The sequence below is a fragment of the Anser anser genome (genome assembly GCF_964211835.1).
Source record: "Anser anser genome assembly, chromosome: 2".
NCBI lineage: Eukaryota > Metazoa > Chordata > Aves > Anseriformes > Anatidae > Anser > Anser anser.
In genome coordinates, this window is record NC_139721.1 from 145,723,242 (window position 1) to 145,739,990 (window position 16,749).

Below are 16,749 nucleotides of genomic sequence, written 5' to 3' on the forward strand. Positions count from 1 at the left end.
TCTGTTATAGAGTAATCCTGCCTATAACAGGAAGCCAGAAATGCAAATGACTAAGGACAGATAAATGAATATTTAATTCAAACCAGCAAGATGTTGTTTGCAGTTATTTATTTTACTAAAATGGTTACATATGTTGAAACAAAGAAGAGCAATAGTAATAATGTTTGTTTTTCCAATATCATAAATAATTATTGAGTCTTCATTAGCTGTTGGCTCAGCACTGATCGTGATTCTTGTTATTTAAAAAAAGACACACAAGTAATTCATTAGAATCTGTGTTTTCAGAAAACTCTAAAGCAGCAGTAGAAAAAAAATAAATTAAAGGAAATGATAACAAGAAATTATGCCAAGTATTCTTAAATTTTAAACCCACTTGATGTGTTTTACAGATTATTCTTTGTGCTTTGATCACTTAAAAAAAGAACCATGAACAAGTTGTTTATACTATGTCTTGTCTTCTCCAGTTTTACTCCAGAGAAGTCACCATAGGTACCTTTTTTACATAACAAATTTTGTTGTCATTTATGCAGACAAAAACACTGTGAGTATTCCTAACAGAAAAGTTTGTCAAAACCATCAATTTATTGTCATAAAATATTTAATACCAGAATAACTTATAATAGTATGAACAAAAGTGAAGTATTAACTCTCTGCTATTAGTTATAAACTCACATTATTATGTCAAAATCCAGTAAAGTATCAAAAATTAATGCATGGTATCTTAGACACATAATGATGCAAGTCAGTAAAACATACTTCAACTGTTCATACAGTCATGACATACATTTCTTGCTTGGCACTTTAAGTCAATGCAAATCAGCAATTTAGAAAACAAAGTAAAAATATATATGTACAAAATATTTTCATATCAAATCATTTTCATTGTACACTAAATAAACCCAACAACATGTTATGTTACATCAAGAAGTTTTCTAAGAAGTCACACCAAGGCTGATATTTGCAATGTATCTTGATTATTTTAGTGCAACTGGAACAGTCTATACTTGCAAGTTAGTTTTGTCGTTAGCACAGTCCTGCTTCCACTGAAGTGGGAATTTGGCCATTATGCTCAGTGGGAGCAGGACTGAAGTCTTTTCTTGTTCATTGATGGCTCACCAAAAAGAGAAAAGGGGAGAGGGATAAGTAGGAAAACACCTGACAGGATACCCACAGGAAAAAAAATCCAGATCTTAGCAACAATCATCTCTTTTCCAGTTTTCTGTAACTGTTTCAGTATAAATCATATTTGGCTTTGCCACTGTAAATTGCTTTCATGTAAATTCCACTCAAGCAATGTAAACCTTATTAGACTATTGTTATATGACTTAAGAATAACTTGTACACCCTAGAAAACCCTTAAACATAAACCTGGTTTTATGCTAGTTATTATGCTCAACAGCAGTCAAGTTTACAGACATGACATTTAATACATTTTAGTATCTACTTAAAACCCTCTCACATTAAATGCTGGGATTTTTCAATGCTTCAAGTCCCATTTATGTTTCTAGTTTGGGCTTTGATAGTTTATACTATAGCTTTTTCTCACTGAAATGTGAACTGTCAACCAACTGTTTTCATGTATGCAGTACCTACAAAATAAAACATTTAAAACACATTGAAGTAATAATTTCCACCATGGAAACTTTTTTGAGCTCTACTGCAAATAATAAACGGCACTATAAATTCAGTTTTGTACAAGAAGAGATTGATTTTTTTTACTTGTATAAAAACTTCAGTAAGTCACTAGCAAAGCTTTAAAACAATAGAAATTCAACTTGAATTTACAGCTAGTCTGGCTAGAACCTCCTCAACTAGATATCTTTAATAAGCAACATGTCTGGGAGTGTATGTATAAGTTCAAAATAATCTGAACAATTAACTTATTTCCTAAATTTGTGTGTTCTAGAGTATTGCACTTTTCAAAGGAATGATTTTGGTATTTTAATATACTGCATATACAGGTAAGAAACATGCATAACAACCTCATTGTCACTTTTACAAAACATACTGTACAATTTTTATAACACTGTTGATTAAAAAAAGAGAGAGAGAAAATGATGTAACAATTTCATTAAGACTTGTCAATTCATTCAAGTCTAATAAGCACAATTCTCCAGGGCTTCCAGCAGTAATGTGTTTAGCCCTAGGCTGCTTAAGCCCACTTGGAATAATATACAAAGTTTAAGCATTATGGCATTGTCATTTTGAGGCATAATACTGTTGTACTATGCCCACGTTATAGCTTATTTTTTGAAAGCAAGGCACTTACTGTAATAGCAATGCAAACATCTTATGCGCACTTTGATTAACATAAAATAAGTTAATGTTTTGATAAAAACAGTTTTTTTTATAATTTACATGCCTTTTATAGAAGCAATTGAACATTTCATTTAATACAATGAAAATGTCTGAGTCAGAAGGAATGTTATTTTTTTTTAACTGACCATACTGTAAAAGGGGGCCTATTTTCCACATTTGCCTCATATCTGTGAATCTGATTTTGCTGAAAACTAATCCTGTAAGGAAAATGTCCGCTTGACAGGAAAAAGAAAAAGGACGTATCTCTTAAAACTGCTGAACTAATGGCACTTTGACAGTCTTTACTTCTGATATATGTGATGATTTCTGAATGATGCAGCTGGTAGTTCCCTGCAGTTTTTCCTTCCCTTGGGCGAGATTCGTTAGGGCCATGGCTGCGTTGATCTCCTTCCAGTATGTTTCATCTTTGCTGGTTCCTTTTCTGTTAGCTGCGCTAGATTCAAGCAATAACAAATATTTACACATATAGCTTACACACCTACAGTGGCTATGTGATGCTAATAAAACTGTAATAATAATTTTGGAAAATGGCAAATTTCCTTACTCACCTTTCACACTTATTTGGTCCGTTCTCCAAAGTTTCTGAAAACAGAAGAAAAAAATTGATGTCTGTTTTCTTCTAATAGTTTTTAAACATGCAATTTCATGAAATAGTCACATGGAAAAATAACCCAAGGTTAATTCCAAAATTGATACCAAATAAAATCTTTGTTTGAACACACATAAAGGGTCAACTTCACCCAAGTAAAAACTCTCTTTAGAGAAATCCACGCTGAGCTTGGAGCAGAGCACATGTCAAAAACCCCCACTCTGGGGAAATTTCTACCATGAGGAGGCTCCTGTGACACGACCTTATAAAAATAGACTTTGGTGAGGCAGAGCCTCACTGATCCTTCCCAGCACCACACCAGTAGAACCAGTGCTGAACCTTGCCTTGTGCCAGCCCAGTCCAGGAAAATGTATTTTAGTTATATTGGCAATAGTGAGAATAAAGCTGGTCTTGGAGGTTCACTTAAGTTTTGCAGGGTGATGGAGCAAATTTTTTCATCCATAAATCCCAGGGACATAAGGAATTACAAAAACTAAAAATAAAAATCAGTTTCGTTGCCCTTTAGTGAATGCCCTCTTGTATGCACTAAAAATAGGACTTCTACCCATACACAGATGATGTGTGTGGTTTTTAAGGCGACCCTTGCCTAGGCTGCAGCTCAGTCCCAAAGGCAGGCTGAGCGGGATACAAGTAACAAGCACACGTGGCTAACAACCTTCAAAGGAGAAATTGCATCACAGGCATAAGCTACACTTTGCCATCAAGAGTCACATTTGTTCATTCATTAAGTCCTCGCATCGCAGAGAAGCCAGAAATATTTACCGGGCTGAAATGTGTAAGCTTTATTCAGTGGGTCTGCTATCCTGACACAGAAACGCATTATAGGGGAACGAGAAGCCGATGCCTAACTGCAATGCCTATGGAGAGTGAGTCAAACAAAAGAAATAGCTTTGGCATGAACACTGGTGGCTACACGACCAAAAGGGCCTCTAAATCTCATAAAGTAATGCACCACTTCATGAGGCTAGATTCCCAACTGGAAATTCGCCTTATTGCTTGATTTCAACAAGATTATTAATTAAAAGCTGATCTGTCCTTTAAACAGAGCTTCCAGTGGAGTGGGTCCCAAAGCACATTGCAGCCGTTGCTAGCCCTACTTTTACGAGTGGCTGCACCCCACAAGAGCAGCCAATTTTCTCATGCAGCCAACAAACCAAACACCTCGGCACAGCCGCGCTCCTCAGTGCTTGCAGGTGAGCAACGCAGACCGCAGGCTCACCAGAAGAAATGCAGGCAGACCATCTGCAGTTTCAGAGGTCAGATGTTTGCCAAGCTGTTTGATTTAACAGGACTCCAGGCTTTTGCAAAACAGCTTTATAAATGTCCACGAATGACCGAGTCCTCAGGTTTATATTTTGTTCTAAAACAGCACATCTTAAGTCAGTATCTCTTGAGCTACCCTGGTTCAGTGCTTGGCGGGGAAGTTCAGCCTAGGCAGAGGAGAGAATGAAGGGGAAAAAAAGAAATATTTGATCTACAGAGATGTACTGAATGACACCAAAAGTCTCCTTCGTAATGCTGTACTTGGCTAGAAACTGTTTTTCGGCCCTGCTCCATTATTTTTTTTAAATAGAGACAATTTTAAAGAGGAGCTTTAGGACTGAATAGGTCAGTAGGTATAGAAATGGAAATGGCAAGTAATAGAGAATGTTATTGCCAGAGCAAACCTGGATATAAATACACCTCTCTCAAGCATCTGTCAGCTTCTTTTGCTGTTGGAAAATATTTCCTATGAACAAAAAAATTGCTTGTACAAACTTCTGAGGAAAGTAGGTGTGAATGGTGACACACATTCCAATTCCAGCGTTTATTTGAAGGAGTATTTGCAAATATTTTTTAGTGGTGTTTAGCCAGCTCTAAAAGAAAGCGACTTGCCCACAGTATAAAAAAGCAGTACCAAAGCTAAAAAATACAATCCAGGAGCAAAGAGTTACACATTCTTTAATTTTGCTGGAGGACATGTTTTCTTTCTTTCTTTCTCTTTTTTTTTTTTTTTTAATTCCATTCAGATTTTATGTTTTTTAAACAAATAATTTATGTCAAAGAAATTTGAAACTAGGTTACAATAAAACCATCACTGATAATTTGCAAAGCTCTTGCTAATAACTGCTGTAAAAGCATGTTACTACAACGAAGTCTGAAAATCCATCATTTAAATGCACAGGCCCCCTTTTGCTTGCCAAAAATTCTTTTCAGCTATACCAAACCTGTAACAGCATATCTTCATTGGCACTGCCATAGTGTCCCAGGAGCCCACACCTGTCTGAACAGCCCTTGGTGAAGGAAATAAGTATTACCACCATTTGTGGACAGGGATAACCATGCTGAGAAAGGCAAACAACCAGTTCTGCAGGGAACGCTGATCTCCACGTCCCTTTGATTTCAGAGGGAAAAGACCATCACACATGTTCCTAGGCCTTCCTTGATATCTTGCAGGTCAAGCCAACTTGATCCAACTCAAAAGGAGGAGACAGTGGTGGGTTTCATCTCACTTGCCATTAACATGCCATCAAAAAGTCATCTATCTATCTATCTGTCTGTCTATCTATCTATCTATACCTATATCTCTCTCTATATATATATATACCTGTATATATCTGTACCTAGGCTAGTTGTCTGGACTCCAATCACAAATAAGAGAGATGTCCTCCAGGAAGTTGTTTCAGCTCACTTATCTAACACCTCAGTCCAACATCCCTGAGCTCTCCTGCAAAACCAGACAGCATAGCCCTCCTCCATGGCCACTTCCTCACACTGGGCAACATTAACATCCACGTGCATATACTGTGAGCCAGATGAGAGGAGGACCACATTTCTCCTCTGGAGATTAAACCAGTGGTGTAGCTATGGCCTGAACTGCTTAGCTCAGCCTGGAAGAATTGTAGCCACATCTGGCTCTTCACTGACAAGAGAGAGAATGTTGATGATAAAATTTTATCAAATTAAAAAATGATGTGAATCTTGCCCAATGTTTGGCCTAGTCTTCATCTTCTGCAATCTACCTTCTCTATCCCCAGCTATGAATTGAAGCTTTTGGTAATTAAAACTTGACATTTACATATATGTAAAGCAATCACACAGTGTATTTCAACTTTATAAGCAGCATGGTGAGACTGCTACATGAACGTAACTAAAGAACAGCATTCCCAGCATGGTTTATTATACAAGGTAGAATGGATGCACCATAGCTGCCCTCCCCAAACACTGTGGTTATCTTTAATAAAATAACTTTCTAAAAAAAACCTACAGTTTTCTCAATCACATATTTATTAACTGAAACCCAAATCTATTAGCTGCTGATGAAGGTGATTTGTTCTGCCTCAGAAAGCAAGGGGCTTTTAGCATATATTGAGATCCTTAAAGGAAATCTATTTAACATTAAACATCAGATTTTTTTTGTGTTGCTGTTGTTGTTGCAAATTCTGAAATCACTTTAAAATGTGGAAATCGTTTTAAAAAATGGAAATTTTAAAGCACTATGAAAACAGAACCACCTATAATTGGGGATTGCCATTTATACCTCACTTTCTGCTGTTTCTTTCTGCTGTTTCATTCTGCTCCCAGTTGTAAGCATCCAGAGATTCAGCTTTTGCCTGGCCAGGAATGTCTCATTCTGCTCTCACCATCCGCCCAAAGAAACCAAAGAGGTAGGATATTTGTTCCCTCTTGTTTATAATAGGAAGTCACTATAAATCACTTACCAATGGAATCCTGTATACCTTTCCATTAGTAGGAGTTTTCAGTATACAGTTTACCATAGCATGCAGTGCCAAGAGTGTAGTCACTGGACAATACCAGCTTTGTGATACAGTATGGTATTTTTCAGGACTCACTTAATTATTAATAATACATGTAGCACACACACACACACACACATATATATAGGATTTTTTTGTTTTGCTTTGTTTTCACCACAAAATTTCTTCATAAATATTCACTAGCCGATCCTGACAGCTCGCTTACAAGGTAGCTTGCAGTCCCATTTTAGCAGAGATGGAAATGAGTGTCAGAAGTCCAAACACAACATGGCTAGGCAATACTTTGACCATTTCAAAAGCATTTAAGAGCAGACTTCTCCAGGTTTTCTCCTATATTTAAAACCTTTTCTATTTTCTTCTGCTATCAGAAAGGCTCACCCAAAGAAAATAAATTCCAGTGTTCTCGAAGGCAAGCTCTCCACAAACTGGACAATAATATCACTTTCCTCCAGTACGCTGCCATTACATTTGACTGTTATTTATCAAAATAATATGTAAACAATTTACAAGGAAATCTACAGCTACATACATGCACAGTACTCTTTTAAATAGTGTATCCAGTACAAGAGAAGAAAGCCAGTGTATAAATACTGTAGCGCATGTGTCTACTCCAATTTACAGCATACAAAGGCTCTCTGGCTACATGGTGTTGCAGCATGTTCAAGTATTTCAGAACAATTCAGACCCTCGCAGTTCTCTGAGCCCAGACTCATAACTTTCATATACTTGGATGCCTCTAGGGATGTAGTAAATAAAGTTAATTGCAGTTACATTTTATCCCTTTGATCTAGGAATTTTGATCTAAGAATATCACGTGTGTAGTGATGAACTAACTTCAGCTAAAGGCCCTGCAGGGAACAGTGAAGGAAAGACTGACCACTTATGTAGGACCAAGAAGCATCCACGTTACTCTCCCACTCAGTGTTACTTCTACACAGTTCAAATCAAACTGCAACAACTGGTTTAAACCTCTACCTTGTGTTATCAGGTAACACTGACAAAGCAAAGATGGCTTGAAACCAAGAGGGGAAAGAATGTGTGAATGAGAGAACGAGACAGAGCGAAAAGGGCACTAAATATTATCCAGTGGAAAAAAAAAAAAAAAAAAAAAGGACATGGAAATCAAGATGCTGTAAGTGGGTCCCACATGACTGTAATATTTCTTGATGTTACTTAAACATGTACAGATTCCTTATGAATTACACACCACCTATTCTAGCTCGAAACAGAGGGGAAAAAAAGAACTGCTGGCCCCAAATGGTGAATACTATAAAATATTTGTCGGTTCAATAAAAGGTCCTGTATAACTTATCTTCATTTAAAACTTGGCAGTGTTATTCAGCTGTTTCTCTCTGCCTCTTCTGAACTTTCTCTTGTTGGTTTTGGAGACTCTGGCTTAGCATGTGTTGACCAGCATTTTCAAAACAAGCAAGAGGAGGAAAAAGAGGGAGTAACAGGAAATAAATGGGGCTGCTGAATGAAAAATGAAGTTTACATATGTGAGTAAATTAATGGTGAGATGAGGTATTTCTGTAGGTCACACACACAACACACACACCATCCCTTGACTGTCTAGTATTTTCCAAACCACAATTTCAGGACATATATGACTTTCAGATCTCTGGTTCTCCAAGAACAAAATTGGGTTAGCTGTACTTAATATTTCCCTGCTCTTCTACATCGATCCACCTTCTTTTCCTCACAGAGGATCCCAAAGTAAATGATTTATCACACAACGTCACCAGCATTCTCCCACATCTGGAAGGGAAAGTGGCCTAGCACAGGCTGCTCAGCAGGGCGGGAGAGGGGAAATTGTAGCCCAGAGCTCCAGGCCAGACCCTTTCCTCTTATGAGAAATGTCATTCAGCCTCAGTAAAAGACTGTAGCACCTTCTGAGAAACCCAAGCACAGAAAGCCTCAGCTCCTCTAGATTGACCTGGAGGAAGCAGGAGTTGGCCTCCCCATGCTTGCACTTGCAGTGCTCCCATTTTGAGAGCCTGATATGAACAGACGAGGGAACTTGTGAATGCAGATACTGCTCAGAGGCTTTCTAGACATAGACAGGACTCATCTGATCCAGCAACTGGCAGGGCAACTCTTTAAACCCTTTTCCTTTCATGCCGTCCTCCCAGGTTTCCCTGTGAACACCGGACCTATTAAGGATGAATTAGAGAAGCACAGACAGGAAAGTTCAAGCTGGAAGAGTCTCCAAGCTGTGGAGTCTCCTACAAAAACATTTCCCAAATTGACCTTCCACAGAGCCAGAGCCACCTCTGTGAGGAATCCATTCAGGGTTGACCCACATGAGGCTGCTCCTGCCTGCTGTGGGCACCTATGCAGCCAAGCACTTGGGCTGAGGGAAGAAAGTCCCTGTTTGCGTTTCAGACGACCTGAGGTTGCAGTCATGCTGAAGCAGCATCAGGCCACAGCCTGCATGTGTGCCTGGGACCCATCACAGCAGGTCCCATCTAGGGGGTTATACTGGATTTCCACTGACAAGGATTTATTAGCATGTCCTTTTATTGGGTAGGAGGAGGAAAGATGTCAGAAACTTGCAGGAACAAGATCTAGGCCCAGGCTCTAGAGAAAGATCATTTTCAGCAAAACTTTCACTTACCACTGCTTGCTCCTTCTTCCAGAAGGAGGTGGTGGAGCAGCCTGCTGTGAAGTCACCCCACAAACCCAACACTTCGCTTCTTTGGCTTCACAGTCAGACTGTAATGACTGACCTGTCATCAGCCATCATCCTTTCAGATAAGCAAACTGCACAATGATAACTTCTGTTCACAGTCAGAGTAACAGCAAATGCTTTTCTGAGTTCTCCATGGGTTTTTCTCAGGAACACCTTGAGCCCTGGTCTGACCTCTTCTGTTAAGACCCATAGGTTGGGTCTTGATGAAGTTGGAAATCTCCCTTTGCCATCATGCCCCAGACCAAGGCTTTTCAGTGAAATCTCTCTCTGAAATTTGGTTCTTGCACAGGAATATCAGATATAGGGTTTAACTGTGAGGGACTGGTACCACTCATTTTTTCCCCCCTGAATACCTAAAAACCTGAAGACGTATTTTTCCATGTGTAGTCTGGAGCTTGCTGAATTGGGAGTAAGCATCTAGTTACATTTTAATACATGTGATTTTTATGAAATGAGTGTACATGCCCACAGAGACCAGGATAGGTGTATTTTATAAACTATAAAATAGAATTGAGTTTGCAGGTCTACATTAACATTTGCATTAATAAGTGCACTGAAAACACCACATAATAGTAGGCTCGGTGCAAATGGTCTTACAGTCTTGGGCTATGCACCTGCATGTAAGAATTTATTAGTTAGCAAACTAGATACAAACCTGGTGTAAATCACTTCATTGTTTGGGCTGTCATGGCCAGCTCTAAATTTCCCATGACCAGTGACAGTGTGTTCTCTTTACTGAGATTCAGGGCACTGTGTGAGACTTGTTTTTTCAGCCAGGCTTTAGTAGAGCTTATAATGGGAGTCTGTGCCATGTAGCTTTGGAGGCGAGTTGTTAACGAACTGACGGTTATATGGTATTATGTTCTTTTCAGGTTTGCAGCAAAGCTGACTGAAATCAAATCTTTCCTCATTGAGTTGGCATGTAATTAATTGTGTAATGTTGTCGGATACCTTGGTGATAGTCTCCTGTGTGCACTTCATAATGGATAAACAAATATCTGACTTAGGCTTCATTTTTTGGTGTTATTTGGAAAGGGATTTACAGCACGTGCTGTGCTGACTGGAAGGATGAAGTAGTTGGCCCTCTTATTGCAAACCATTGTGGGTTAATGGCGAGAACCAAGTTAGGCAGCAGGAAGGGGGAGGGTGAAATAAAGAAAAGGGAAGAAAGGAGAAGAGGAAGAAGAAAAAAAAAAGACATAAAGGAAAGACAAAGATGTTAAAAAAAAGGAAATGAGAAAATGGCAAATGAAAATTCATAAGGAAAAAGAAGAGTAAGGAGTATGAAGGTAGAAAATGTACCAGTGTGTTCATTTTCTTTATTTTAGTATAAAAATATCCTTTTCCCACCCAGGAATCTAGCTGTTGTGCAGGCAGGCACGTTCAGTCTTTCACTCTGGATCTGAAAAATTTAACTGGGAGCTCTTAAAGCCTAAAATAAGGCTTTAAAAGTAAAAAGCTAAAGTCAAATGCAGCCAGGGTAAGCACTATTACACTCCATCCCAATTGTTTTTCATTAAAAATGCAGGGTGAAAGGGAGGGTTTCAAAGCCATATTTCAACCCTAGGCTGACACTACAGCAGTAAAATCTGATTTTGTTATGCTAGTTGGCTGCGGGTTTGGGAGCAGACCCTACATATGCGGTGTAAGGTTATGATATAAATGCATGCACACAGGATATTTTCAGAAGCCTCCTGCACAATTCAGAGAAATGTGCCCCCCGGCTCCTGTGGCTCTGCTTGCAACTGCTCCAGGAGCCAGCTCCTCTCCTGCCCCTGGGCTGCCAAGTAGGCTCAGACATGGCATAGGCTGCACAAAGGCAATTTAAATTACAAGGTGCTGTATTTTTAGGCAAGTGGAGGAACTTCTACATGAATGCCAGAACTGATTTCCAGGGTGTACTTAGCCAGCAGAACAGAGTAAAGAATGGGTAAGTCTGTAAGGAAGAGGAAATTCACTGCTTCTTTCACTCGACTGTAAGATAAAGAAGAAACAGACAAATATGATCTTTTAAAGCCTAGCTACTTCCAGCCACCACATAGAGTATTGTGCGTCCACTGGGATGTACACAACATTTATGTCCAATTAATAAAAAACAAGGTACCTAAGTTGTAGCTCAGACTTACTCCTGTCTGTGTGATCACAGGCATAAATTTCAAGTATCTTGTAAGGTAGTACATAAGCACTTATAGGTGTCCAACAGTCAAACAGACGTAAAACTAGTTGTAAGCTGAAGAAGAGCATCACAGTAATCCCAGACAAAAAAAGATCCAACAAATCAATGGATTGCATGTGAAATTTAATATATATATAAATTTATATCTATAAGGAAGCATTCTTATACATTTCTGTATCTGCGTCTGTTTCTATACTGTATGTGCATAAAGATGAGAAAGCCTAAGCAGTCTGCCTTCCCACCAAGCACATTGTGAGATACAGCAGTATAACCCAGTATAACCACACATGGAATTTGCCATGGTGGCCACCTCCTGAAGACGCAGGATGGACCTGCTCTGGGGCCAGACCCAGGGTGGGAGGCGAGACCCTTCCATGCACAACCTCAGCATCATGGTGCAGCCACTGCAAGGCCATTGCAGGAGGGAATGCAAGAAGATAAAAGACGTTCAGGTGATTTTAACACGAGCCAGTAAATCATGATAACAATTGGCAGTCTCTCTGCTTGTGCCACACGTTTGTGCGTGGGGCTGGATGAGCTGTTTTAACCAGCTGTTTCACAGATGGCCCTTGTACATTCTCCAGTTTCTGGACTCTGAGCCTGGGCTCTCTTCTTCAGCAGTGCTGAGCACTTGCAGGTGTAAATGAGGTCAACAAGAGTTGTGCTTTGAATGTATAAAGAGGCATGAAAATATGTGAATCCATGAGGTCTTAGGTATCCAAAATTGGGCCAAAATGACTTTAAATCAGAATTCTGCACTGCCTCAATTCCCCATTTGTGAGATCCTACAGATATCTTATGAAAACAACTTTATTCAAGTTTGTGAAGGACCAGATGGAATGTACCAAAAAGCATTGAACAGCACATCATTAAATCAATTATCTTGTCATCAGAGATGCTCAGCTGCATTCACGTTATTGCTTTGCCAGTAGAGAAGGGGTAATGAGCACCTGGTGAGGATGTGAGCTGGTTTTTGACGCTTCTTCGAAACTGGGCTACCTCACATATGTCTGAAAAGTATCCCTTTCCTCATCTAGCTAGAAACGTGATGGAAACCCCTTTATTCTGCATTCAGAGGAATTACAGGAACCTACACAGAAAGCTGTAGTTACAAACACGCTTGACCTTACATAGAATAGATAGCAGAAAGTAACGCTGCTGAATGAACTGCAGGGGGAATAGTTGCCTGTGGATTGTTCTCCAACTGCACAAAAAATATTCTACTGTTTGAATGCAATTTTTAGTTAAGTTTTAGTTCTGCTGCCTTTGCATTCCCTTGTGAAGCTACTGCAGCATTCATGCTCCTGCCCACCACAACTCATACTGTTATTATTTCCATTACAGTATTTCTTCCCAAACCTAAATATTCCCAGACACCTTCTGAACAGGCCCGCAGAGATTTGAGTAAACTGGGAGGTATCTCAAGAAGGGCTGTGTTTCCAGTTTTCCTATTCACCGAGCCAGTGAGAGACAGTGCAACAAAGTAGGTAAAAGGGGGAAGGCTCTTGGAGCAGATGAACCATGTGCCCAGAATTATTCAGGAAGTTGTACCCAATTGCCAACAGTTTTTGAAGAAGCAGAAACACCTCTTTCTTCTCTAAACATCATCTTGTATTTACAAATGCTTTGAGTCCTAGTGCAGTGCAATTTCAATTACTCAGCAGGAGAACTGTACTTAGAAGAGCTGATAGACTATCTTGGCTATCACGGAGATTGGTGCAGTGCAATAAATCACTCAGACTGAGCCCTAATCCTCAAGGAGCAGCAAAACCTTAACACTGCAGATGCTCACTAATTGAAAGTTGTAAGAGCCCTTCACAGCAGAGGCTTTGCGTAAGACAGATGAGGCTCCTGCACTCCAAAAGTGCATGTGTGGGAGGTCCTGAAACAGTAGTAGGCCAGCATTTAACATTGCAAAGGCCTTGGATGTGAACAGCTTTGTGGAAGAAAAAGGGAATTGCTCTTTTGGCAAAACATGTGAAACCGTCTGTGATAACGGGAATGAGAGCAAGGATGACTGAACAAATATTTGCACTGAATGCCTTGTCAGGACAGGGGAATTGCTACTGATATGATCTTTACTTTCAACGTTACTGCTTCTGACAGTCTTACAGACTTTGCAGATGTTTATTGGCCACTAAATCATTCTTCAAGAATGTTGGCTCCGTTCCCAAACCTGAAGAGTCTGAATGTGAAGGGGTTTGTTATTCAACACACACTGCTGCTTTTGGAGACAGCAATTTTCAAGAAACCAGCTTTCAACAGCAGGGAAGCATCGTCAACTGATAACAACATGGGACTGAATTCAGACTTCTCAGCACTCAGGGCATGAGGCACGCCTGAATAAACGTGCACCACAGAGTGGGGCATCGCCTATCCACGTGGCATAGCACAGCGCCATGTGGGGACACTGCTTGAGCCACGAAAGCAACGTTATGCCACATCAGTGGGCCTATACTGTAGCAAGGATTGCTGTGGAAAGGCAGGACTTACCAGCTCATGCTGACCTTGATATACTTACTGCCTGTGGCTCTCGGTATAGCAGGATTGCATGAATTTGGAGGCCTCTGTAAAACTCACTCCATTATGCTGCAGAAATTATTGCTGTTCCACTCAGCTCCTCTAACTGCAGGACAGATTGCCTAACAGTGAGGTATAGTCAAACCCTAAGCCCAGGAGGAACAGTTTGCATAGATGCAGTTGCTGAGCTGTAGAGGACCCTAAGCCATGGTATTTCAAGCCAAACAGATTTGCTTTCAAATAGAGAGCATCTGAACCATGGGCAATATGCCCAGGCTGTTTCTCTGAGTGAAGATGCCGATTCTCTGAGATCACTGCAAAAAGTTCTCACCTGAAAAAGCTCCACTGGCACTGGAAACTGAGTAGTAGTAATAATAATAGTGACAGTAATAACACATCTATTTTAAATAACAAGTGATAAAAAAGAATCCGTGCCTTTGTACTAATAAACCAACAAATTACTACAGCATGATGTAATATTACCACAGTAGACAAACATATTATCCAGCAACATTAGATATATTTCTCCCTAAAAGGCACTAACTACCTTGACCAGTGTAGTCACAGTAGTGAACGTGATCTAAGGGAGTTAAAACCAACAGTCTCCTCTAAAACCTGATTGAATTGGCAGCTATCAGCCTCCAAGATCAAAGTTGGTGTTACCAAAAGCAGTCCCTCAAAACATTTTTTCTCCAAATAGAGTAAATACTCTTTTCTTAAAAATGTCAAATTGCTGATTCAGAGACAGGGTGTGTCAAAAATATGCAAGACAGATGCAGAGAGCAAAAATGTCACATTTACTACATATTGTTTTACATTAGCTCATACAAGTTTTCCTGGAAGTCAGGAGACTTCTATTAGGGAATCGTCCTCTGTTACAATTTACTGTATCAGAGATTTAAAAAACACATACATGTTTATGATAAAGCCATATGGTATTTATGGTTAAATCAAGTGACATGCTTTGAAAAACGAGTCTTTTTGCAAAACACGAATAATTCGAAAGATCTGCAGAACAAAAACAACTCAAAAGCCTTATCAGCATGGGTGAATAACCAGACCTGTTACCATTAATTAAAAGACCTTTGCCCAGCAGGGTTTGCAATCAGGGGAAAGTGGGCTTAGATGTATGCATAAAAAACATACAAAATGTCTGCATTTATAGGATACAACTCCTCACACATGCAATTGAAAATCACTGTGGACTTTCTGATCATGTAGCAGCAAAATGAACTTAATCCCAGAGCAACACACAGTTCTGTAGTTTGCTCATGTGTCTTCCCCAATCTGGTTAGATGTCTTCAGAAGGGTAACCAGCGTATGGAACAATCATATATTTGTACAGACAGCCTTGCATGCTCATCTCCATTTAAGAATTAAGATCCCAAATTTCCACTTCAATAAAGAAAAGCAGTAAGACAGGCAGCCATTGCTCTAAACATAAATAACATTCATATTTTTGGAATAACTATGGTGAGAAAAACCTGAGATGCTTTGATCCCTCCAGTGTGGTCCAGCTCTAGGCTCTGAGCCTTTGGACAGAGGACGAGAGGAGGACCCAGAGCAGCCATGCAAGCCAGGCAGCTATAACTCAAAGGCTTCAAGGTCTGTGAATTTAAATGCTTCGTGTTCTCTAATTAACTCACTGCTATTATTAGCAGTACTTCTGTTTCCACTTTTAGAATAATAAAAGCTTTTTCTTTCAGTTTGCAAGGGTTTTTTGATTTTTATTTTTGCCTGTTAGCCAAAGCTTTCCCACAGAGTGGCAGGCTGTACACCAGAGTTTGCAAAGATGATGGAGACCTGCAAAGGGTCTGCAAAGCAGGCGCAGCAAATCCCACCTATGGACAATGCCTGTTTTCCTCCCTGTTCTCCTTCCGCAACATTGGGTAGCCACAGCAAACATTGTATTTCAGGGTACAGATTCATCAGGACATACAAAGCACCCACACAACCCACCTAGTTGGCTACCATGAACCATTTTACTTCAGATTAACAAGCTAATGAAGTGTAGGCAAAAACAGCCCACCCAGCGGCCCACCCAGCCAGTTCTTAGGCAACTCTCACCTCGGGTAGGAGCATCCTGAGGGGTGCTCCAAGCCCCCTGAAGGCTGCAGACCACCCAGAGCTCTCCCTTCCCCTTGCATCTCCAGCACAGCCAGCTGCTACAGGAAGATAATGCTCATGGCAGGTCCTGCATGATGCTGCTAAGCTTTGCAATTAATACCTGCCTGGCACACTCCACGCTCCCTCTCCATTGGCTTAGATGATTTAATTTTATTTTTTTTACAGGTCTTTGTGGTGAAGCAAAAATCTCAGAATAAAATAAGAAATAGGATGTTGATATGTGTGCCTGTACCCTTAGCACCCATGGAGGAGATGCTTAGAGAAAACAAGAAAGCATGTAAAAACCCTGGCATCATGGCCTTTTCCAGACAATTTTGGTTAATGTTAAGAAGCTGAATTGCTTCGACAGGCCTGGGAGCAGCAATTTCTGCATTGCTTCCAAAATCTGCATTTTGGTACAGAGAACAATGTTTAGGAATGTACAGGAATATCCCCCGTTCACAGTTCTCAATTAAAATAGCTTCTCAGTCGTGTCATACTCTTTTCTAACATCTTCTTCCTCTTCAGCCTTATTTCCAATTGCATTTTCATTTTTCTTTTGGTACAA

The 16,749-nt window shown here is 39.9% G+C and overlaps 1 protein-coding gene across 7 annotated transcripts in view; it reads right to left on the reverse strand.

Moving 5' to 3' along the window:
- Positions 1-91: 91 nt before the first annotated feature.
- The window catches only part of MKX (mohawk homeobox), a 48,773-nt gene continuing 32,115 nt past the window's right edge, over positions 92-16,749 (reverse strand). For 6 of the 7 annotated variants that reach the window (XM_083823672.1, XM_083823667.1, XM_083823671.1 and 3 more), the window contains exons 6-7: positions 2,868-2,901; positions 92-2,752 (exon numbers count right to left, since the gene is read on the reverse strand). In XM_083823672.1, the coding sequence (XP_083679798.1) occupies positions 2,566-2,752; positions 2,868-2,901 (221 nt within the window). In that variant the 3' untranslated portion in view covers positions 92-2,565. The remainder of the gene's footprint in view (positions 2,753-2,867; positions 2,902-16,749) is intronic. The other variant, XM_083823668.1, reaches the window with a different exon arrangement.